The sequence below is a fragment of the Rhinopithecus roxellana genome, chromosome 16, assembly GCF_007565055.1.
Source record: "Rhinopithecus roxellana isolate Shanxi Qingling chromosome 16, ASM756505v1, whole genome shotgun sequence".
In the NCBI taxonomy this organism is placed as follows: Eukaryota; Metazoa; Chordata; class Mammalia; order Primates; family Cercopithecidae; genus Rhinopithecus; species Rhinopithecus roxellana.
Genome location: NC_044564.1, coordinates 116,435,009 through 116,460,411, shown reverse-complemented (window position 1 = coordinate 116,460,411; position 25,403 = coordinate 116,435,009). Strand labels below are relative to the sequence as shown.

Here is a 25,403-nt window from a genome sequence, read left to right as displayed (position 1 = left end):
CATAACTTAGGTTGTCCTCAGAGTTAAATGTTCTGTTCTAGTACTGCAGGTGTCTGAAAACCTGAATGTGTGAAGACACAGTTTGCTACCTTGGGTAATGCAACATGCCCACAAAGATAGACAGGTGCAGCTGGTACTGACTCCCCATCCCAAACCTTCCCACCCCCACCACCAGCAGATCTGGCAGAGGATGGCTGAGTCTGTACAGCCTGCTGAAATAAGCTAGGTAGGCCCTTTTAGATACATCGTCAAATCCACACTGCTCTTCATCTATTAGATTGGTGCAGAAGTAATTGCCGTTTTTGTTATTACTTTTAATACCAAAACCACTATTACTTTTGCACAAACCTAATAGGGACACTAGAGCCCAGAGAGGAGAAAGCCCAGAATTCTAACTCCCAGGTCATCAGCTCAGCCATGACTTGCAGACAGTTCTCATTTCCCCCACTCTGATGCTCTGTTCTTCAAACTAAACCTCTCCAGACATCACTTTTTGATCCCTCTGCTCCCAATCTTCAGAATTCCAGGGACATTGCAGGATTTCAGCTGCATGTAATGCCACCATTTATAAGTCACGTTTTTCAGTCTTCATAACCAAAAAAGAAAGTTACATCATAGACTCACAGGGTGATGAGAAGACTCAGGCCACATGGCTGATGACCCGTGAAATGTTCATCTAGCTCTTGACAAGAGCCTCATGACCTCCAAAGCAGCCTACCTCTTTTTTGAGTAGCACTGACTGGTCAACTCTGTGAGCTGCCGGCACTATGACTCACAGTGTGACGTAGGTGTTTTTGGTGTAAGTCTTTCCATTGCTGCATCTGAGAAATGGGGATTAGCAGTGTTAGCTGTTAGCTGAGGGCTTCATCTCCTTCCTCTTCCACTTGGAGGTTTAGTGCTTGGGCCCCGCGGCATGCCGACAGCTTCGTCAAGCATTAAAGGACAGAGGCTGTGCCCTCTTCTGGGGTCTTCTCCAAATTTAACAGCCCATTCCCTCAACAGCTCCTCTAGCTTCCTGCTTTTAGCTCCTTTCTGAACCAGCTCTGGCAACATCATTCCTAAAAGGGGCTGCCTGTGTTTTTCCCTTTAGCTAGAAACCATCTAAATGATTTTTAAAGAAAAACTGAAATATACCATGCCATTTGACTTCAGGAAATGCAAATGTTTCAAAATAAGGTGCTTTTTTTTTTTTCTTTTTTTTCTTTTTTTTTCCATCCTCGGGTTTCTCAGAATTACAACTGAGGTCACCCCACTAAACATCTGAAGACCAAAGGGGAAAAAACAACAAAAGAACCAGAATGTGTGAGAGGCAAGCCTGGGCTTGCACTTCTCCAGCCACCTGTTTACAGCTCACCTGCCATAAGGAATAAGGGGCACAGTGTGAGGGGGCCTTCGGCCAATGAACAGAGCCTGTTCTTGATGTTATGTGCTGGCCTCAGCCCAAGGCATGAGTCTTATCTTCCCATCCAATCTAGCCTGACCTGCAAAGCCAGTGGGAGAATGAGGCCCCGTGTTATTCTAGCCCTCAGGCAAAAGGCAAGCCAAGCATCCTGGTTCACCTCCCTGTTGCCCTAAGTACTTACTGGGTATCCACAGAGGGAAACAAGAAAGATGAACTAGGTGATTCAATTCAACAAACATTTACAGAGCATCTGCTAGGCTGGGCAGTGGGGGTTTATAAACAGAAGTCTCTGCCCTGAGGGTTCACTGTCTGATAGAAGAGGCAAATAGGCAAAGGGAAGTATCCTGGAGGAGTTGACTGCTAGGCTGTGTTTCAAACAAGGAATAACTTGTCTGGTGAAGGAGGCAGTCCAGGTAGAGAGCCCAGCAAGTGCCAAAGTGTAATGATAAATCAACATACCTAAATGGTATGTTTAGGGGGACTGCAAAGCCCCAAACTCCAGGACAGCGGTCAGGAATCCACTCGGGCAACGGTCAGGCAGCCTGAGTTTGGATCTCTACTCCACCCCTGACTACCTGTGTGAATGTGAACAAGTCATTTAACCTTTAAAAGAGTCAATTTCCTTACATACAAGATAGAATTAATTATCTCTCTCATGGTGTGGTTGTGAGAATTAAATGAAATAACTCATGCTTAGCAGAGTACCTGGAAAATGGCTGTCACTCAACATGTATTAGTTACGATCATTCATATTATTATCACTGCTCCTCCTCATTATTATTACTATTGGAACATAAAGGGAAAGGGGAGGAGGGAAGGTGAGGGGTGAGACCAGAGAGTTCAGTAGGTTCAGAGTGAGGGACCATGAAAGCCATGCTGAGGAATTTGGGCCTGATCCTGCAGGCAAAAGGAGTCAGAAAGGGCTTCCATGCAAACAGACTCAGCCAGATCTGTCTCCCTGACTTAATGTTCTATAGCTTAGAGTAGGAGGACTTAGGCCAGGAGGACTCTCTAACCATAGTCACAATCCATTAGGAGCATAAGCAGCCATCAGTGTTGGGGTTCTGACTACACACCCCAAGAGCATGGGCTGTGGGCTGCAACAGGCAGGACCAGAGCACTGATCAGAGGATGCATGAGGATGAAACCAAGAGAATGACAGCTGACCCACTGGCCCTCACCACCAAGAGAGCTTTGGACCAGAAGCTCTATGTGGATGCAGCAGATAAGGAGGAAAATTGCCCCTGCTTCTGCTGGGGGTGCCTCTCGCAGTGAGCTTGTTCAGACAGCAGAGGGAACTCTTCATTTAACTTTCAACCACTCCAAAGCCCCCATGAAGCTATGAGGGTGGCCAGGAGGGACTTTCTCAGGGCTGGGCAGAGATTGCAATGGGAAAGGTTGTGAGCCCAGCAGGTACTACTCGGCAATGCAGTGAGCAAACATCCCAGGGTGTGGCTGCTCCGTTGAATGGGCCTTTGGTTGCCTAGTCTCTGATGGATGGTCACCTCTGGTGACATCTTTGAAAAGATATCCATGTCAGGTCAAAGATTACCCAGTTTTACACTTGGGGAAACCAAGGATCAAAGAAGAGATTTGCTCTGAATAAGTTGAATTCAAGAGTCATTGCAGGAAATGTATAATTTGAATCTTTGCATACAAAATATTAAGTAGTTACTATGATTAAAAAAAAGCTAAGCCACCATCACTAGTGAATATGTGAAAAATATTTTTATTTCTTAAATACAATAATAACATAATATTATATTTGCCTCTGCCAAGGAAGCTCCAAATAGTAGGACTTCTGCTAAGATTTATTTAACCCTGTATCCTCTTAAAATTGAACACCAAGATGTTTTTATCTTTGTTCTCTAGCAAAATAGCCTAGAACAGGAAACCTGGCCTCTGGAATTAGCCATGGGCAATTCCAGCATTTACACAAACTTGCCTGAACTTAAGTGATGGTATTGACCATCTCTAGGCATCAAAGTTAACCCTGTAGGATTAGTCTGAGAACTAGATTAGCTGATACATTACCCAGCTGTAAAAGTACCCAGACTAGTTTCTGGCGTGTGGTGGGTAAGTTGACAGTATTTACTATCAGTATTATCATTCTCACTACCACTGCCTGGCAAGGCGCCATGAAACAATGTATTTCACCTGCCTGGTCCCCAGATTTTTTTCCCATCTGTAAAAGGGACTTAATAATACCCCGTCACAGAGTTGCTGCAAATATTAAGGAGATGAAATATGTATAGTGGCAGAAAATGGCACCTGACACATTGCAGGAATGGATGTCATATTTGTTTCCTTCCCTAACGTCCACAGTCTTCCATAAAAGTCCAAGTGGTAGCAATCAATAAAAAAGAATTTAAAAAATTAAAATCTTAAAATACCTGATGGCAAAATGAGAAATAAAGAGCTTTTCTCCTTATTCTCAAAATGGAAAACAGAATGGCAATTGTCTCCATCAAAGGGTCATAGTGTTTTGAGACATTTTAATATATCATCTCCTTATTTTTAGGAAATTGCTCAGAAGACCTCTTATGTATCCTGAAAAGGGCTCCACTCAAGAAGTCATGGGCCTACCTCCAAGGTCAGTAACCAAACCCAGGAAACCTAAACATATGAAAACCGCTTCTGTGGCTTTTCAGCAACAGAAGTCACAATTAGGGTCCCATGGTCAAATGTGACCTGCAGATGTGTACTGTTTAGTCTGCAGGAATTTTTTTTGTAATTTGAATGGGAATGTCTTAGCGAGGAGAGTGTTATTCTCCAAAGCTACAAGTCTTCTCTTTCCTCGCCCCATTCACTCCTTTATGTTGCCTACCTGGCCTCTGTGGGCATTCATGGTCCTCACCATCACTGCCACCACCAGCCCCACCCCTCACCCCTCACCCCTTCTTATTCAGCTACCTACCAGTTTCAGCAAAGTACACAGTCCTTTTCCTAATGCAAGGGAGTCAGGCACTTAATCTCTGCCTCTATGAAGTTATTCACAAGGGAACCATAAAATTGCCTTGTCCGCAGATTGACAGCTTAATGAACATGTCAGCACAGGGCCAATTTGCATATTGCAGTGTGCTTCAAGTAAGAGATCCCTTACAAATGAAGCAGTAAGAGGCACTTTAGACTGCAGGATGAGAGAGAGATGGCCCAGATTCTCTGAATAGCCATCCTGCTCATTTTAAAAATTCAATTTTGCAGTTAGATTAGTTCTCACTCTTCAGTTGAATTGCAACAAGGTTTAAAGGGAAAGCATGGAAGCAATTAAAACTAGCATGCCAGCTTCCCGGCCCTGAAAGTCACCCTTACCAGTCAGTGCTAATTTTCATGTGTTAGGACTTAGAGACTCACCCTCCAACACAAACTTGTCAGTTTAGAGGGTCTGCTAATTCTCTGCTTTTCAATAAATCCCAGATGGCAAGAGCCCCTTGATAGGCACATGGGGGACCTACACGATTATTTTTGGCTGCTCTTTGAAGGAAACAAGGCATTCAAAAATTCAGACAATGAACCATTAGAGGATACATCTTAATGTGAAAATTCATGGCGATTCTCCTGGAAATCTTCATACCTAAATTAGTTATTAACTGAATAATATTATTGAATGTCCTACCTTGCACTTCCTGCAATGCCTATCAAACTCAATATTATTAAATTTCCTATCTCTGATAACTTCTGCAATGCCCATTCATGATAAATGAACAGGATAGTTCCGACTTTGTGGAGAACAGAGTCCAGGAGCTTATAGTCTGAAAAGGGAAAGATCATCATCATCATCATCATAGAATAATATAATATGATAATGATTCAGTGGAAAACCATTCTATAGAAGGTAAAAGTAAAGTACCATGTGTGTTCTGACCCTCCAGCTTTGAGTGTTGAAGAAAAGGAAGACGGGTGGTTTTATACCTGTGCCTTGAGTAATAAGTAGACTCTAGAGGGAGTAACATGGAAGATATTCAGATGATTGGAACACTACAGAAAACATGGGTCTTGAATGGGAAACTTTGAATAAAGACTTAGAGTTTTGCAATGCATACCTACAATCTTCTCAATAATTCTGTTTTCTGTACTTCTCTTTCTAGTGGCAAAGCATCTAAACAAAACCAAATTGTCTTGGAACAAAGATGGCATTCTCCATGGAGTCAGATATCAGGATGGGAATCTGGTGATCCAGTTCCCTGGTTTGTACTTCATCATTTGCCAACTGCAGTTTCTCGTACAATGCCCAAATAATTCTGTCGATCTGAAGTTGGAGCTTCTCATCAACAAGCATATCAAAAAACAGGCCCTGGTGACAGTGTGTGAGTCTGGAATGCAAACCAAACACGTGTACCAGAATCTCTCTCAATTCTTGCTGGATTACCTGCAGGTCAACACCACCGTATCAGTCAATGTGGATACATTCCAGTACATAGATACAAGCACCTTTCCTCTTGAGAATGTGTTGTCCGTGTTCTTATACAGTAATTCAGACTGAACAGTTTCTCTTGGCCTTCAGGAAGAAAGCGCCTCTCTACCATACAGTATTTCATCCCTCCAAACACTTGGGCAAAAAGAAAACTTTAGACCAAGACAGACTGCACAGGGTATTAAATAGTATACCTTGCCTTCTGTCTCTTGGAAAGATATAGCTCCAGGGTTAAAAAGAGAGTTCTGAGTGAAGTATCTTTCAGATAGCAGGCAGGGAAGCAATGTAGTGTGGTGGGCAGAGCCCCACATGGGAATCAGAAGGGATGAATGGATGTCCCAGCCCAACCACTAATTCACTGTATGGTCTTGATCTATTTCTTCTGTTTTGAGAGCCTCCAGATAAAATGGGGCTCCAGTATCAGAGCAGCTAGCAACTCTGCCCTAAGGGGAAATGAAGGGGAGCTGGGTGTGAGTGTTTACACTGTGCCCTTCATGGGATACTTCTCTTATCTGCAAATGGCCTAATGCTTAGTTGTCCAAGTTGCGATCAAGGACTCTTTCACACAGGAAACTTCCCTATACTGGCAGATACCCTTGTGACTGAACCATGCCCAGTTTATGCCTATCTGACTATCACTTTGGCACTGGGAGGCTGACCTTGTGCTCCACGTGACCCTGCCCCTAGGAACCCCAGGGAAAACCAGGCCTGGGACAGCCCCCGTTCCTGAGACGGAAAGCACAGATTTAATACACCACCACAATGGAAAACAAGTTTGAAGACTTTTACTTACAGATCCTGGACAGAAAGGGCATAATGGGTCTGAAGGGCAGTCCTCCTTCTCTGGGTTACATGAGACAGGAATGAGAAGTCAGAGAGAGAGAGAGCAAGGCAGTTAACAGTGTAGGTAAATAAATAGGGTGTGGTCACTCTCAATTCACTGGCAAATGCCTGAATGGTCTGAAGGAAGCAACAGAAAAGTGGGGAATCCAGTCTGCTAGGCAGGAGAGATACCTCTATGTTCTTGTCTTGGCTAGAGGTCTGGTATAGAACTGGAAACCCGTATCAAGGCTTATCATATAAGCCCAGCTTCTGGTATGAGAAAATTAAACTTGTATACAAAATGGTTGCCAAGGCAACAAAACTTATAAGAATTCACTATACCTTCCCCTCCCTGGAACTCAGGATCCAAGTCTAGAAAATGAAAGGACTGGGTTTGAATTGCTTCAAAACCTCTTCCATCTCAGAAGACCAGCCCCTGGGAACTGAGATTCTGACACAATTTTGGAAGCTCTCCAACCAAAATAAGGCCACCCTACCCCAGTATACAATTGAAGACACTAGTAGCACCTAACTGCATCTCATCTCAGCAGAGCCAGAATATGGGGACAAAGTTCAGGGTGCCCTGCTGAATGGTGTCAACAGCAGGATCTCAAGGATGTAATGGAAAGAACTACCATGCTGACCATCCAGAATCTAAGAGACCATCTGGGTGTTTGGGAAACCATCTGACGAGGCCTGACTCTATTCCAGTTAGGTTGACAATAATTGAGCAGCAGGCATTTTTCATTTTTGGTCAGGATAGCGTTGTGCCTTTAGCAAACGATCAGTGTGCAACAGTGATGTGGTCATCTAGCCAGGGAATGGCTGCTGCATCTCCTGCAAATTATATTCCTGCTTCAAACACCTCTCAGAAAACCAGTTCTGTAAGGGTTTTTAAATCCCCACAAAGCTGTTGACAGACAATGATGACCCTGGAAGTGGGGAGGAGGACTTCTGAGAAACAGCAACCTCTCTCCTGATGGGGTAGCCATGAGATTTCTCTAGCTATATCCAACTTGGCATCTGTACATCATCTTTGGAGGAACATCTTATTTGTGGAAGGACCTTGACAAGCCGTTTGAGATGGAATGTAGGCCCTGAGGTTATGCTTCAGTAAAAACAAAGATGGAAGCTTCCCTGCTATACCAAAACATGGAGCAAAATTTGCATTTTTCTCAAGGAGAGAAAAGGAGTAGGACTCCAGCAAAGTTTGTCAGAAGAAAAGCTAGAAAAGATTTACAAGAAAAAAAGAAAGAACAAATCAGCAGCGGTGTTATGGATGAGAGGGACTTGAGAGAACAAAAATGGCTAAGGGAAAAATTTAAGTCATCTGCTGAGCAGTGTGCTGTGTCAACCTCCTCCTAGGTCTCCTCTTTGAAATATTCAGTAAAGTCTACATTTCTCTTTAACTCTTTCTGTGAGTAGATTCTTTGGGAGAAGCAGGCATTGGAAGAGGTGTTGAATTCAGCAAGCCAAGTGGTCTGTGGTAAAAAACAGACTTTGAGACTCAAAGCTAAAAAAAAACAGGGAAACGGCTGGCATTTGAGTTACACACTAACTGCGTAGGACAAATGAATCTTGCTTAAACAACTCATGCATTCTTCAAAAGGTATATGCAACCCAACTGTGTGTTAACGAAGCAAATTTTCTGCCATCTCACATTCTAACTCGAGAAAGATTTCATTTTCATTTTTCACCAACTGTTCTCTAAGCAGAGGTACCTGACTTTTGCACTGTGAGTGGTTTCTAATCGCAGTCTCTGTCAAGCAATGCTTAGAAAGCCAACACCTAAAGACACAAGGGGTACATCATTTAAATGAATAATGTAACCAAAAAAAAAAAGAAAGAGAATAATCATTCATAAATCAACTGATAGATATGTAGGGAGTGGGCAGCCCAGGAAGTTTAAAACTAAATTCTGTTACTCTTGAGGGTTAACCAGCCCCTGGGAATGTTATGAGCAAATGATACTCCGCGAGTAAAATGAGATCTATGCAAGTGAAATAAATAATTTATTTAACTGGGAACCCAGGCTACCTAAAACATAGGCCTCTCTGGTAAAAACTCAACTTGAGCTCCTTCCCTTCCTCCTACCCTCCAAACCCCACCTCCTCACCACACACAGACACTCAGTGTACTTGCAGAACTTGTAGAGGAAGATGGTGAGTGAGCTGATAAAAAAATAACAAGTCAATATAGATTCATCCAAACTGGAGTGCAGTGGTACGATCTCAGTTCTCTGCAGCCTCCCCTTCTTGGGTTCAAGTGATCCTCCTACCGCAGTCTCCTGAGTAGCTGGGACTACAGGCACACACCACCATGCCCAGCTGATTTTTGCATTTTTAGTAGAGACGGGTTTTCACCATGTTAGTCAGGCTGATCTCGAACTCCTGACCTCAAGCAATCTGCCCACCCTGGCCTTTCAAAGTGCTGGGATTACAGGCGTGAGCCGCCACACCTGGCCTCTAACCCTTTTCTGAATCATATATTGACCATGTACTGAGTCTATAGAGGATAGAGACCACCTGTGTCTCACATTCAAATCACCATCCTGGAGTCACCAGGGTGAGAGCAGGGAAGAGCAGAGGAAACCTCTGAATGTGGGGGACTGTCCAATGTAAGGCTGGAAAGACATGACCTGAGGATTTGCAGAAAGGCTGCAGGAGGCCCTATCAAGGCTGGTGGGAAATAATGGAGTTTGGCATAGGAGACTGGGCTCAAATACCAGCTCTCTCACTAACCACACTTGAGGACTTCACAAGTGTCTGCTCCCTGCTGGGCTTCCATCCAATAGGACTTCCATCAAGTCTGGCAGATATCTCAGGAGTGTTCTAGAGATGATACAGGCTGACTTCTCCATCCTTTTAATTTAAGGGTTTGTCCCTTCCATCCCAGAGTAAGTGGTATTCCTGGGATTGTGGGAAGCTCCCTTGTTCGGCAGATTCTGCCAGCTTCCCTCAGCACTTCCTCCCTTTAGTACTTGTTCACATCAAAACCTCTTAGGGCACTAGGCTATTCTCTGAGCCATCCTTTATGTGACTGGGGATTCTGAGAAGGAATTAGATAGTAGAGTTATGGTTGAGTAACTGCTATATATTTAATTGTTTGAATATACCATAGTTTGTCCATTCTTCTATGCTAGAACATTTAATTTGCTTTTAGGTTTTTGCTGTTACACAAAAAGCTACAATAAACACATCTTCTTCTTGTACACCTCCCACCCCTAGCTGCCATTTTTCTATAAAGCAAAAATACTCTTGGAAAATTATAAATGGTGTCACAAAGACACTGAGTTAACCATGGCTCGTGACGGTTTAGACTCCTCTGTGATCAGAGCTCATGACCTGGAGCTTAGTCTCTGGAATCTGAATGGCTCCTTCCATACTTTCTAAGTACTTCTTTGCTCTGTACATTCATTCAACACATATATCCCAAGTGCCAGTGAATGCCAGGTCAGTTTACAACCCAACGTGGTGTGTGCTACAGCTCTGCCAAGCCACTGCAAAATCAGCCCTCATTAGTATGGGTTTGAAATATGCCTTTCAGTGCACTCTGGGGCTTACCTGGATCTAGCTCTCTTCCTGGAGCATAAACAAACACCAGGAAGCACGAAGGACAAGCACAGCTCCAGAAGATTTCTCCCCCAAGATCAAATGTCCATATTCCTCATGGGCTCTTCTCACAGTTCTCTCCTGAAACTCTGCAATGGAAGATTGTCACTCAATGTCTAGTATAATGACTTTCCAGGTTTTTTTTCTACCATGACCCAGAAGAAGAAATGTCATGTTGCCAACAAAGACTAAGAAAAAAAAAAAAAAGAAAAAACTTACTGTGACCACCTAAATTGATTTTATGATGCTCTCTTAAGTCACAACCCTCAGTTTCCAAAACACTGTTCTCGTGTGCCTTCTCCTGCTCCACATGTTGGAATGCTAAAAATATACTTTCCTTATTCTTTTGCAGCTCAGGCTCTAGTACTATTTAGTCTGAAATGGACAGAATTTTGGAATGTTTGTCCATCCAGCCAGCAAGCACATCTGTGAAGGTGTTTGGTTTTTCTGCAGCTTCATTTGCAGAGGTTTTAATGTTCAAATACGAGCTTAGTAGTTGGGGTGAGCCTAGGTGGTGGGGGAGAAGCATCCATTCTGCTGATGTAGTCTGTTGCAGATGTGCACTGGTTCTGGAGCCCGGCAGCAGTAGCAGCTTCCTGATTGTAGTGGTTTCCTGTTCGCGGCAGCAGTTTTGTGGTTCTAGAGGGGCAAACTTCCTGATTGCAAGATTATTGAAGAGACAGCAGCTACTATAGCAGCCCAGTTCCTAAGTGTCACATTATAGGTTGCTCCTAAAAGCTCAATCTTGATTCTGTTTCCTCAGACCTCCTGACAATTCTACAAGCCATTTAATATTCTGTGATAAACCCCTTCCTGCCAAACAAGCTAAAGTGAAGTCTCTTCTCTGCAACTGATTCCTCATGAATACAATAACAACATGTACAAACTGACCTCACCATTAGGTACAAACCAACCCCACCATACTCATCCTGAACTTAACACTATTCCAACATTCCAAATATCAAGGACTATCTCAGTCTCTGAAGATCCTTCTTTTCACGTCCTACTCAATTAACATCCAACTAATTCCTCCAGTTTCCTAGTTCCAGCCACCACTCTGGATACCTCCTAAGCTACAGCATTGCCTCCAGTCTTACTCTTTAAAAATCCCATCTCCAGACAGCAATAGTATCTCCCCATTGTTCTTGGAATTGATAGTGATAATGACCATTTATCAAGCTCTTACATGTGATGACTTTTCCTGCACTCACTTATTTAATCTTCAAAGCAACCCAATGAAATAGGCACCATTGAGCCGGGCGCGGTGGCTCACACCTGTAATTCCAGCACTTTGGGAGGTCGTGGCAGCCGGATCACGAGGTCAGAGTTTAAGACCAGTCTGGCCAAAATACTGAAACCCCATCTCTACTAAAAATACAAAAAATTAGCTGAGCATGGTGGTATGCCCCTGTAATCCCAGCTACTCGGGAGGCTGAGGCAGGAGAATCACGTGAACCCAGGAGGCGGAGGTTGCAGTGAGCCGAGATCACATCACTGCACACCAGCCTAGGCAACAGAACAAGACTCCGTCTCAAAAAAAAAAAAAAAAAAAGAAAGAAAAAGAGAAAAAGAAATAGGCATCATTATCCCCATTCTTCATTTAAGGACATTGAGAGTCTGAGACATTGAGGAGCATGGCCAATGTTCCACAGCCAGTGGATGGTAGAGTTAGGATTTAAGACCGAGTTTGCCTAACTCCACACCTCATGCTCCAGTCACTATGAACATAGCCTTCCTAAACTCTAAGCTCTTTCTGCCAGGCCTCTCCCTATCTATCTCCTGAATGTCTCTCTAGTTTTGTGCTCAGCCCCACCTCCTTGTGCTCTATGATCAAATCACATTGCACTTCTTCCAGTTCCTCCAATCTTCCATGCTCCGCCTGCCCACCAGAAGCTTGCAGATAATTTTTCTTCTTCCTAGGATACTCCTGTCACACTCTTTTGCCTGATTAACTCCTATCATTGTTCTGATTTCCATTTCAATATCACCTCGTCAGAGAAGTCTTCCTGACTCTGCCAGCTTCACCAATGCCTTGCTGTCTCCTACCATATTTCCCCATCCTTAATTGCATGACACTTTATCCTTCACCCCTGGTTCTCTCTATCATTCCTCTCCAACATTCAAATTCCCAGAAGGCAGGGACCCTATCAATCTTATTCAGCACTGGGTACTCACAGCCCAGCCCAATTCCTAGGACATAGTAGATGGCCATTCAATAAATATTTCTTAAATGAATTATCAAAGAAAACCACTTTAAACGTTAAGTCCATTTTAAGGAAAAGATATCAAATAAGCCATACCAAGAAAAAAAGTAAAAACAGTTCTTTTCAAAATATGGAAATGTTCATTGAAAGCCCCTATTTTTCTTAGAAATAATTTTCAGGCTGGGGATGGTGGCTCATGCCTGTAATCCTAGCACTTTGGGAGGCCGAGGCGGGTGGATCACTTGAGGTCAGGAGTTCAAGACCAGCCTGACCAACATGGAGAAACCCCGTCTCTACTAAAAATACAAAATTCTCCAGGCATGGTGACACATGCCTCTAATCCCAGCTACTCGGGAGGCTGAGACAGGAGACTTGCTTGAACCCAGGAGGAGGAGGTTGCAGTGAGCCGAGATTATGTCACTGCAACTCCAGTCTGGGCAATAAGAGTGAAAAACTCCATCTCAGCAAGAAAGAAAAGAAAGAGAAAGAAAGAGAAAGAAAGGAAAGAAAGAAAGAAAGAGAGAAAGAGAGAAAGAGAAAGAAGGAAGGAAGGAAGGAAGGAAGGAAGGAAGGAAGGAAGGAAGGAAGGAAGGAAGGAAGGAAGGAAGGACGGAAGGAAGGAAGGAGAGAAAAAGAACAACGAAGAAAGACAAGAAGCCAGAAGAAGAAAGAAAGAAAGAAAGAAGAAAGAAATACCGAACAGAACGACCCTCCCACTCTCCATAACAAGCCACCCATCACAGACGATCCTGACCCGAAGAAACAATCAAGGACCCAGATCAGACATCATCACCAGACATCCCCTACCTCCTCCCGCCCTCCAAGAGAAAGAAAAGAAAGAAGAAAAAGAAAGAATTTTCAGCACTCAGGAGATAAGAATGCCTATTACAGAAAGGTGAAATTTTTAGAAAGCGGAATCTACCTGCGCCATCTGAGAACACAGAAGGAAAAAAAAATTTCTGAGCAAACTGTGGTATATTTGCTGTAGAATCCGTTTCCCTTCCTGCCTCTGAGATATCTATATGCTATTCTAGTCATTTTGTGATTAGAAATAGTGAGATTAACCTTAGAAAGTTTTTTAAGTTTTATTTTATTTTTGATTGACACAAAAATAGTGTACATACTTAGGTAGCACAATATAATATTTCAATTCATGTATACATTGTACAATAGTGGACATATCCCTTACTTTATTGAACATATCCCTTACTTTAAACAGTTATTTATTTGAGGTGAGAACATTCAAAATCCTCTCTTCTAGATATTTTGAAATACACCAGAAAGTTTAAAACAAACCTTGGTATACCTGAGAATCCTGAAATCCCAAGCCACTTCCTAGAGCAATTAAATTAGAATCTCTGGAGTTAGAACACAGGTATCAGGATTATTTTGAGCTCCCAAACTTAAGCCAAGTATAAGAGTCAGTGGTTTAAACCTTTGCTGTCTAAGTTATATCCTGGTGCCTGGTATCACCAGAGAGCTTGTTAAAAATGCAGGCATCTCATACATACCTAAAAACTGGAACAGAATCTGCATTTTAATATGATCCAAGAGATTCAGGTGCACCTTACAATCTGAAGAACACTAGTTGGATGACTGTTGCTGGTAAGTGGAGAAGATTGCTGATAATCTGGTATGTTTCTCTGTTTCCCCAAGTGGACTTTCACGAATTGACCTTGTCTTCCTTGTCTGCAGCTTATGCAAACATGAGGGTCTAAACACCACAAAACCGTCAAGTCAACATGATGGTATCCATTTGTAATGATCACCAGTGAATTTTTAACAACTGCTTGTGGTTCAACTCTCTCCCTTGGGAATACTGGGCAAGCACTAGGAAGATTCTGGACAATATGTTGAAAGCTTTGGACGCAGTTTAGAAACTTCTATGGGGGCTGTACTTTCCCTATAGCCAAGGAAAGAGAAAAAGCAAGTCTGAGGGTGGCAGATGGGAAAGAACAGTGGCCTTGGCAGTTGGAAACCAATTTGAATCTGAGCTCAAGCAATTACTAACTCTATGACCTTGGCAAGTCACAGGGACTTTCTAAACTTAAATTTTCTCAGCTGTACAATGGGATGCATAATCCTTCCCAAAACTGTTGGGAGAACAAACACATAGAATAAGCTTGGAAAGTGTTTAACTCTTGGGGTATTTTATCATATTCAGTATCTGTGAAGGAGTTAGACCTTGGGGAGAGGAGTAGGAAAAAATGAGTCAATGCAAGTTTGAGAAAAGTGAAACTTCCTCAAATCCACTGAAGCCTATTCCCAACTGCATTCAGAAAAGCCAGTCATTGGATCAACAAAGGTCTCTATGAGGCCAACTCTCAAAGGATGGTTTCATCCTGCAGGGAAAACTGGACTAGATAACCAACTGACTGTTTGGGAGATGCAGTATCAGGGTCCCCTCCCTGTGCCTCTCTAGAAGCAGCACTGATTGCTCTGGCAATAAACACTTTTCCCACTTAGAAATGAGCACTTAGAAGACAAGAAGAATCCATCTCCAAATCCCAGCACACAGATCAGTGTCCTACACACACAGTCAAGAACTGTGTGTGTCAAGAACATGCTGATTTCAAGGCTGATCCTCCTTCACAACCAGGAGGCTCCAAGCAAAAACCAGCTGAAGTATTTCATCATTTCATTTCCATTGCTAGCGACGCAGATGACCTAATCTCCTTGACGTTCTGACTATGCCTTCCATTCTCACAATGAGTGTCATTTGACCAGCTGGCTGGATGCAGTCAGCATATGCCACAGTACTCAAGGGAAGAAAGGCCACAATCCATCACAGGATCAATACAATAGGATGAGTAAACAGCAAGAAAACACTGAAGGAGGTTTCATTTCTACCACCAACATTACATTCATACACTCACATGGTCCTCAATTGCATCTGGTCTTTTCATCCTCCTTATGATGTGTTTACTTAAACCGCTTTATATTGCTACTTTACACAGTCCCTGCTGATTCCTTTGTCCACAAGGTCCTTGCCCTTCATTCACAGCTTGTTAATTTGACCTCATTCATGAAATCTCAACTCAGACATTATTGCTCAAGAACCACTCCCAGACTGAATTAGATATCCAACCTGGACCTTGATATTCTCACTTCTGTCTAAAAACCTACCACACTGACTATGATGGCATAATTGTATGTTTGCCTCCCTGCTAGACTGTGGGCTTCTGAGTGAGAACAATGTCAAAGTGTGTTACATCTCTCCTGCCAGTATCTAAAATGTAAAGTTATTCTTTCTTCCAGATTACTGTGGCATGATCCTCCACCATTCCCACTCTACCCTGGCCTCTGGGAAGGGACACTGCTGCCTTGAGACTCTACAACCCTGAACCTTGATGCTGGTTGCTGCAGACACGAACTGCTTCTACCGTGGGTCACTGTCACTGCTAAGTGGAAAGTCGTGAACTTGATGGTACCAGTCACTCTGGGCCTAAACCGACATAGCCAGGAAACAAACAGAATCATCTGGACCTGTCCATGATTTGGAATCGTGGCCCAACACTTCCTGGCCCCAGAGAGAGAAGTCTGACCACCCCCTACTCAAAGTGCCAACTCATTTCCTTCCCAGAATTAATCACTTCCCAAAATGTGTGACTGTGTGAACATCAATTCCCTTCAGGGGAAAACCCCACTCCCACCTCTCAGGCTGTCATCTTACCCTATGACCCCAACCTGACAATCATGCAACGGCCCAGTATTGGTACCTTTTCCAAAGTTTAGGTGACTCATTCTTACCTACAATCACTTTGTTGTTCTAGGAAAGTTTTTGACACAGCAGGCATTTGGTATATATTTCTTGATTAAGTGAAAGATTAAATGAATACCATCTTAGATGTCTGCATAGTGCTTTAAAGTTTATATCACTATTCTTTCAAATAGCACAAGAGAGAACTAAGCTGTGCACTCGACTGGAAAGAAGCAGAACTGAGAGCGGGAGCCCCTGCTATTCTGATTTCTTGTCTAGAACTACACTATATTCTGAGATCACTAAACTACAACCTCAGGGGACTCTGCATAATTTTTAAATAAAGTTTTATTGGAACACAGCCACATTCATTCATTTATGTACAGTCTATGGCTGGTTTTATGCTATAATGGCAGAGTTGAGTAACTGCCCCAGAATCCAGGAGCTGTTTACATAAAATGTCTGATGGACCTACTATATATTGCTGGTGACTCCAGGTATGTTTAGATATACACACTTACAACACACACGCACACACACATACATCATTAATTCTCCTACAAAGAGAACCATATGATCAGTCTCTATCTGAACTTTTCAATATTGTCAGCTGTGAGAGGGGAGTACAAACTTTGTTGGAATCATGTATAGAGCATGCCTCTGAGTGCTAAGAGGTTCCATGGGCTAATGCATGATTTTTGATCATGGACTTGATAATATCTATCCTAACAATATGAAGAAGTAGTAAACTTAAAAAAGAAAAGGCCTCAGAGGCAAGTCCACCAAAAGCAATGAGAAAGGAATAGCTTCCAAAAAGATCATGTTTTAAAATAAGGAGGTTAGAGATGTGAGAATTTTTTTTCTTTACAACCAGTAAACCGAGACATTTGAGGATTTGAATGTCTTCATAATAATGAAAATAATTTTAATCAAAATGTCTCTTTGTAAAATATAGATTTAGAATGTACTGTTCTAGGAAAATTATTTGTTCTTAGATGCTTTTCTTCAATCAACCACTCAAGGGAGTTTAGAAGAGATCAGACAGTGCCTTAGAAGGATATGAGGCCAGGCACTGTGGCTCACATCTGTAATCCCAGTACTTTAGGAGGCCGAGGCAGGTGGATCACTTGATGTCAGGAGTTTGAGACCAGCCTGACCAACATGGTGAAACCCCATCTGTACTAAAAAAAAAAAAAATACAAAATTAGCAGAGCATGGTGGCACACGCCTGTAATCCCAGCTACTTGGGAGGCTGAGGCAGAAGAATCACTTGAACCCAGGAGGTGGCGGTTGCAGTGAAGCAAGCCAAGATTGTGCCATTGCACTCCAGCCCGGAAAACAAGAGGGAAACTCCATCTAAAATAAAAAATAATAATAAGAAAAAGAAGGATATGAAAAAAGGGAACTTAAGTGGATTGTAATGAATCACAAAACCTCATATATGGCTATTCTCCAGACTGAATTACCCAGACTTCTGAAAATATCCTATCAGACATAATTTTAATATTCACAGGTATCCTATGAGTTTGGTCCCTGCTCAAACATAGGGCCAAACCACAACACTACAACTTATACAACACTGTGAGTGGATAAGTATGGGATATGCCCCATAAGGCAAGGTATCATTATTATTCATCTAACATGGTGGATACTTATGAAATATTTACTTTTTAACAGATTTTGTTTATATATTTGTTTTCTCTTTTTAAAATTTTTAGTTGTTGTGGGTACATAGTAGGTGTATGTATTTCTAAGTACATGAGAAGTTTTGACACAGGTATGCAGGTGAAATAATCTTATCATGGGAAATGGGGTATCCAGCCCCTCAAGCATATATCCTTTGAGTTACAAACAATTCAATTATACTGTTTATTTTTAAATGTACAGGTAAGTTATTATTGACTAAAGTCACCCTGTTGTACTATCGAATAGTAGTTCTTATTCATTCTATTTTTTCTTTTTTTTACTCATTAACTATTCCCCACCTCCCTTTCAACCCCTCACTACCCTTCCCAGCTGCTGGTAACCATCCTTATACTCTCTATGTCCGTGAGTTCAATTGTCTTGATTTTTAGACCCCACAAATAAGCGATAACATGTGATGTTTGTCTTTCTGTGCCTGGCTTATTTCATTTAACATAATGATCTTAAGTTCCATCCATGTTGTTACAAATGACAAAATCTCATTCTTTTTTATTGCTGAATATGTATACCACATTTTCTTTATCCATTCATCTGTGGATGGACAGAAACCCCTTTCCAAAGATAGGGGAGCCCCACCCCAGGCCACGAGGAGTACTGCCAGACTACTGCTGAAGTTTTCTTAAGTCAGCTTGTGATGCATGCTGCCTGGCCTGGGACTCACTCATCAGGGCAGTGGACTCTCCTCTGACCCAGGGCAGGTCCATAAACACCATCCAAGAATCAAGTCCTGGAATCAGGGACCCCAGGAGCCCACTTGGTGCTCTACCCAACTGCTGGTATCTAAGGTGCAAGACAAAGTCCCCTTTACTTTTCCCTCTGCTTTTCTCAAGCAGAAGGAGTTTTGCCCCATATCCACCTCAGCTGGTAATGTGCTGAGGCTCACCTGAAGCCAGCAAGTCCCAGAGGCTTACCCAAGGCCCTCAAAGTAGTACCTGGACATCACTGGTGGTTATTCAGCGCCCAAGAGCTCTTCAGTTAGCAGATGACGAATGCTGCCAGGACTGTGTCCTTTCCTTCAAGGCACTGGGTTCCCTTCTGGCCCAGGGTATGCCTCATCTGAGAGCTAGGGCGTGGGTGCAACTCTGTCTGGTGCCCTCTCCTGCTGTGACTGAGCTGCTATCCAACATGCAAGACAAAGTCCTCCTTATTCTTTCCTCTCCTCTCCTCAAGCAGAAGGAAGGGGTCTCTTCTGGAGCCAGGAGCTGTGCAGCCTGGGTCTAGGGGAAGGGTGATGCCAGCAGTCTCTTGGCTGATGCAGCTGATGTCTCAGTATGTCACCTGCCACCCATTCTACTGTCCCTGGCCCCGGTTCGGCACTAGGACTCACCTAAGAGTTGCAGCCCTTATGGCCTAGACTGCCTTTCAAGTTTATCTGGAGACACAGAGCACTGTAGCCCTCAATGGTGAGGTTTGCAGGAACTCAAGTTTGGACTTCTGGGATTCATGACTCCACTCTGGCTAGGGCTGGTTTAAATGCTTCCTCGGTGGGCTGGCATCAGCTGAGTTTTGTCCAGTTTTCCTTTCTGCTCTAAGAAGACAGCGCTGAGTTCAATTGCCTCACAATTGCTGTGCTCTCCCTACCCCAGCACCCATAGACACTCTCCACACCATGGCTGCTGGAGGGTGGGGGAGGGGTGGCATCAGCAATTCAGAGCTGTTTTTTCTATCTCCTCAGTGCCTCTTTCAGCAATTTGAAGTTAGAACCAGGTACTGTGAGTGCTCACCTGATTTTTGGCTCTAACGAAGGTATTTTTTGGTGTGTAGATAGTTGTTAAATTGGTGTCCTTGTGGGGAGGACAACCAGTGGAGCCTCCTATTCTGCCATCTTGTTCCACCTCCCTTGATTTGAATACAAGCAGTAATTACCTTTAAAAAAAATTCTGTCTGAAATTTTGTCCTCTTGGTTCAAGCTCTTTTCCAAGCAAAACTATTGTACCCAAATACTCCTTAAATGCTCTATATAGTTATACATTTTTAAATAATTAACTCAAGCCTTCTTTTAAATAAAGGATTAACAAGAATAGTGTTCTATTTGAGAAAACATGTAGTATAGGGAAAAATTGTGAGACTTTGAAATTTAGGGAGAGTACTGACTAGCTCATAAATTTTGGTTATTTTATGCTTTCATTGGCTCTGGGATTTGTTTCACAGCCCTGAAAGTTGCAGAAAATTGATAGCAATGCAAATAATTCTTGTCTGTAAAAATACAAGTTGTGTCCCATGTGATGCAACTGATTATCACTCTGTACATATTGACCAGTTTTGCAAGTTGCTGTCAATTTATAACACCTATTCCACCCAGCAGCACCTATTACTATCTATAGAGAACCTTCTTTTGGTCCACACAGTTTTGTGCAGTTACTAACTCAACAATGTCATATACACACACATATACAAGCACACACACACACCAGTGATTACAAAGTCAATGTATAGTGTAACAGTGGTCTATTTTTAAATAGTATTTTTATTAAGTAAATACAATTGTTTTGGTATTTTAATCTGAATATTGAAATGCAGGAGAAACCTAAATGCTGCATTAAAAATGAGACATTATTGTTTCCATTTCATTGATGTAGGGAAACAGAATCAGAGATGAAAATCACCTACCTGATAAATAACTGCAATAACCAGGACACTAACCCAGATTTTCAGAGACCAAATTAGTTACATTCTATCTTTTTGAGGGAAGCTTTCTTTATCTCTTTCTCCAAATACTCAAGTAAAATCTCTGTATGATAAAGATAGATCTATTATATCTAGAATATCAGCACTTCAAAAAGCATCAGACTAATAGTATTTCAGAAACACAGGTTAAAGAAAACACTGAAATTTCAATATGATTGTTTTGCTGTGGTATTGCAGATAGCAAATTCAACTAGCACAAAGGAAATGCAAGAAAAGCGCAAGACCCAGGTGTGTTTTTAATGAAGCTTAAAAACTAAGTTAGAAAATCAGTCACGTTTTATCACAAAACAGCCTGATAAAAGTATAAAATAACATATTTAAAAGCCCAATAAATGCAATAATATGAGCTAATAAGAATAGCTAACATGTAGTAGGAGTTTACTGAGAGCCAGGCACTGGTCTAAGATCTTTTACGTTCAAATAACTCTCTCAACATTCACAGGTATTCTACGATATTGATCCTATTATTATTCCCAATGCAAAGATAAGGTAAAGAGGACCTGAGGGGTTAATTTAATTCAAGGAATGTAATGGGAATGCCTAAGTGGTAGAACTCCTGTGGTAAGTCCAAGGAGCAATCCTGTGGGGTTTGGCTTTGGAGGGCTTCACCTTTGGTCAGCCAGAGAAGAAAGATCTATAGGAGAAATTAGCCGTGCAGACCTGATGGTGCTGAGTAAAAAGTCTAGGACTTCAAAGAGGGAAGAGTACTACGTAGCTTTCTGTCAGGGCTGAAGTTTGGCTAAGGTACAGCAGGAAGAACATGGAGAAGGAAAGGGTAATGGAAAGAGAGCTGGATAAGCGGAAGAGGAAGGAGGCTTAGATGGTCCATGAAGATCATACTTTAAAAATATATTTCCTTGACAGATGTTAAAAATTCTTTGTGACTAGTTTGTTTTATTTAAAATTTGTTTTATTTTAAAATACTGAATATAATGCAACTAAAAAGGGTAAAAGTATCTCTTAATACCACTATTAAAGTTTCAGAAGTAGTGAGAGCTACCTCTTTCTGCATTCAGGCTCTTGAACGAACTGAAGAGTAAAACAAATATTAAGGCAGATAGGAAATTAAAATATCAACTTCATCACTATGAAAGGTTAAGCTGGAGGATGCAGTTTAGCTTCACAGCCAGAAAGACCAGCTTTGCTAGCTAAATCTCAGATCTAGATAGGCTATTCTTTATTCATGTCTTTATTCATTTTTCTGTTGATTGTCATTAGGGTTGTTTTAATTTTGGGGGTATTATGAATAAAGAAGCTACAAATATTCTTCTACCCATGTTTTTTGTTGACATATGACCTCACTTCTTCTACAAATATATAGTATATATATAACATGTTATATATATAACATGATTGAATTTGCTCAGTTATATAGCAAAGACATCCTTTCATGTCAATATGTACAGATCTGTCCTTGTTTCTCATTCTTTCAAATGGCTGTCTAGCACTTCTTTTCTTTATTTTTTTAAGAAGGCAAGGTAAGCAAATAGCTTAAGTATTTTATTTGTTTGCAACTAAGCTTGTTAACACTATATAAATGAAAATGTACAAAGAATAATGTTGCAGTTCTTGGTTAGATTTAAGTCAAAGACATTCATTAATAAGGAATCTTCGAATGTGAATATTCCAGAAATTTTTGTAAGTCATCTGAGCAGAACAACAGTCTCTGAACATTATCTTATTTTGGAAGGTGTTGGCATACATGTGAATTAAACTCAGAATTTTTCAAAATAAGCCCTAATTTAAAAGACTATTCCATATATATTCTATATATATTCAAAGTAAAACAATATTAATAGAACTTTCCTTTGCAGAAACAATAAAGGAAACAAGGCATTTTGGAAAATGTGGTCCTGAACAAGTCACAGTAAAAAATAAATGTATATTTAACTTCCACCTCCTCAAAACAGAGGCTACTTTCTGTTCCTCGGCCTTGGAAACGAGATGAAGAACGGCCTATATGTAACTTCGGACAGGGTTACCAAACAAAAGCTGAAGCAGTTGACCATAGACACCTCAAAAGAATTTCAGAGAACCTGACCAAAGGATCCAAATTCTGTGTTGTTGTTGTTGTTTCCTGAGACGGAGTCTCATCTTGTTGCCCAGGCTGGAGTGCAGTGGCACAATCTGGGCTCACTGCAACCTCCGCCTCCCGGGTTCAAGCGATTCTCCTGGCTCAGCCCCCCAGGTAGCTGGGATGACAGGCACCTGCCGCCATGCCCGGCTAATTTTGTTGTATTTTTAGTAGAGATAGGGTTTTACCATATTGGCCAGGGTGGTCTCAAACACCTGACCTCAAGTGATCCCCCTGCCTCAGACTCCCAAAGTGCTGGGATTACACGTGTGAGCCACCGCGCCCGGTCCAAATTCTGTTTTTAATAACGAATACAAAGGTGAAGTGGCTCCTCCCAAGTAGCAGTGCTGCTGGGGCCTGGCCCAGGCCTAGCCCCGAGCTCGACTCTCATGCTCCCAAGCAAACCCTGGTACTCCTGCTCCAAGGTAGACCTTTTCCCTTTAGAGGTTCAGTGTCCAGGGAGCTCTGTGATTGTGTGAAGGAGGTGAGCACCAACTCCATTGTGAGTATTTTAAGGCTTGGAGTCAAAAGTATTTTCCTAACACGCCTAGGCAGAGTCCATGGCCCATCTCCAGTTTGTTCTAATTTCTCACCACGCATCTGTAGATCTAGGACCACAGACCTTCATCATAATCACATCTAACGTCCATCCTAACTTTTTTTTTGGGGGGGGGGGGGGATGGAGTCTTGCTCTGTCGCCCAGGCTAGAGTGCAGTGGTGCCATCTCGGCTCACTGAAAGCTCCGTCTCCCAGGTTTGTGCCATTCTCCTGCCTCAGCCTCCCGAGTAGCTGGGACTACAGGTGCCCGCCACCACGCCTGGCTAATTTTTTTGTATTTTTAATAGAGATGAGGTTTCACCATGTTAGCCAGGATGGTCTCAATCTCCTGACCTTGTGATACACCCACCTCGGCCTCCCAAAGTGGTGGGATTACAGGAGCGAGCCACCGCACCTAGCCCGTCCAAACTTATGATTCATATTCTGGACCTGGAAACAGTCCCTGTATTTAACAATAATACCTAAACATAAAAACAATCCACTGTTACAACTTATATGGTCACAAAACATTAATGATCTTCTGTAGACCAAGCAAATGTTCTTTTACCATAATTGTCGTGCATCAAAATCTTGTCTGTCTAGCCTTTCTCGGTAAAGACATAATTCTAAAACCATTCCTCCACTGATAGACATGCCGGCTATTCTCAATTTTTCACTATTTCAACAATACTATAAACAACATTCCCCAAAATATAGCTTTATGCACCTAAAATACAACGAGAATGTTTTTGTAGACTAGATTTCTGAAAGTGGAATTTGGTGTCAATGGATATGGGCCTTTAAAATTGTAACAGATGTCACAAATTATCTTCCACGATTTTGAAACAATTCACTACAAATCCAGTAGTATATAGTGAAATCCATTTCCCATACCTTTATCAGCAATGGATGCTACCAATCTTTATTACTTTTCTAATCTAAAGGGAGAAATGGTGTTTCATTGACATTTTATTTGGCCTTTTAAAGATAACGTAATAATATATTTATGCTGGAAATTGCCAACGCTAATATGAACTACACTCTACTAATAATGTCACATTAATTAAATATGTTTAAACACAAGATACTGACCATGCTATAGAGAAAACTTTTGCTTTGAAAAGGGGTTGGAACTGGTTACATTTTGCACAGGAATTCATTTGCCCTAGGAGTACCTGCCCTGTCCACAACCCTTGCTGAGGGAAATAGTTCTGGGTAACTTCCTAAGCGTAGAAAGCCACATTCTATATTCACATCATCACTGCCTGACTTTTAGAGAATTTGACCAGAGACAGATTACTCCTAACCAATCTTACAGAATGGCCAGTTACCCGTGAGTTAGTCTAGTTTGTAAGCTTGGTTCCACAGTGAAAACAATGAGTAAGTGGACTCATATCGTCATGCTGCTTTGTAACATCCTCTGACCTAACTCTAACCTAACCCAGTTCCTCCCCCACAAATCCTTCCACTGTAACCCTCTGGATGCCTGCTCTGGGGTTGGCAAACACCCTAAATTTCCAACCTTTTCTTAATAAGTTATTTTTACATATTTTGCCTTAGTTGAAATCTGGCTGTTCTCTGAGACAGCATTTCTCCTACAGCCCTTTCAAAAGGAAGGTGGTTTGTTCTCTCATAACACAACCTCATAGTCTTGAGACGGGGTAGCTGTCTGTGCTCTCCATTTCTTCTTCCATGCTATCTCTTCCCCTTGCTCTTATAAAACACACAAGCTCTTGCAAACTCACAGCCTCTCCTTGTTGCTATAAACTACTGACCTCCCGACCACAACCCCTAATCCTGACAACCTGAACTCTTGCCTCAGTTTTCTGTCCACCCCAACTCCTGTCATCATCATCACTAGTCTCAACATCCAGCACCCTGATGTTGCCACTGCCACTCCACCTCTTCCTCCCCTCTATCACATCTGCCCACTCCCACAGTCACACCTTGAATCTTCTCATCAACAGAAACAATATCATCTGTGAAATGTCAGCTTAAACACCCCACTCCCTGACCACTTCCGTCAGTCCAGATCACATGCTCCAGAACAGCCCCACCACTCCCACCACAAGTCTTTGATGTCATCCTCCCATCCCCACAATTTTCTCACGGCTCTCCTGACTTCCCTTTCCTCTTGTCTATCCTAGATTTCATGAATAATCATTTCAGTTACTTCCTGGCAAATCCTGCCAACTCATTCACTTATATCCTCCTCCATCATACTTTCCTACCAACACCAGACATCTT

General features: G+C 42.1%; 1 protein-coding gene and 1 long non-coding RNA gene across 6 annotated transcripts in view; one reads left to right on the top strand and one right to left on the bottom strand.

Moving 5' to 3' along the window:
- Positions 1-10,924, bottom strand: part of LOC115893922 — a 49,885-nt gene extending 38,961 nt beyond the window's left edge. For 2 of the 4 annotated variants that reach the window (XR_004053950.1, XR_004053951.1), the window contains exons 1-2: positions 10,469-10,921; positions 10,202-10,338 (exon numbers count right to left, since the gene is read on the bottom strand). This is a non-coding gene — a long non-coding RNA (uncharacterized LOC115893922). Of the gene's footprint in view, positions 1-10,201; positions 10,339-10,468 lie in introns of all 4 variants that reach the window. The other 2 variants (XR_004053949.1, XR_004053952.1) reach the window with 2 other exon arrangements.
- Positions 1-16,522, top strand: part of TNFSF8 (TNF superfamily member 8) — a 38,852-nt gene extending 22,330 nt beyond the window's left edge. Inside the window, exons 3-5 of one of the 2 annotated variants that reach the window (XM_010384768.2) lie at positions 3,924-3,995; positions 5,491-5,589; positions 15,712-16,522. In XM_010384768.2, the coding sequence (XP_010383070.1) occupies positions 3,924-3,995; positions 5,491-5,589; positions 15,712-15,797 (257 nt within the window). In that variant the 3' untranslated portion in view covers positions 15,798-16,522. Of the gene's footprint in view, positions 1-3,923; positions 3,996-5,490; positions 8,666-15,711 lie in introns of those variants that run through there. The other variant, XM_010384767.2, reaches the window with a different exon arrangement.
- Positions 16,523-25,403: the final 8,881 nt, after the last annotated feature.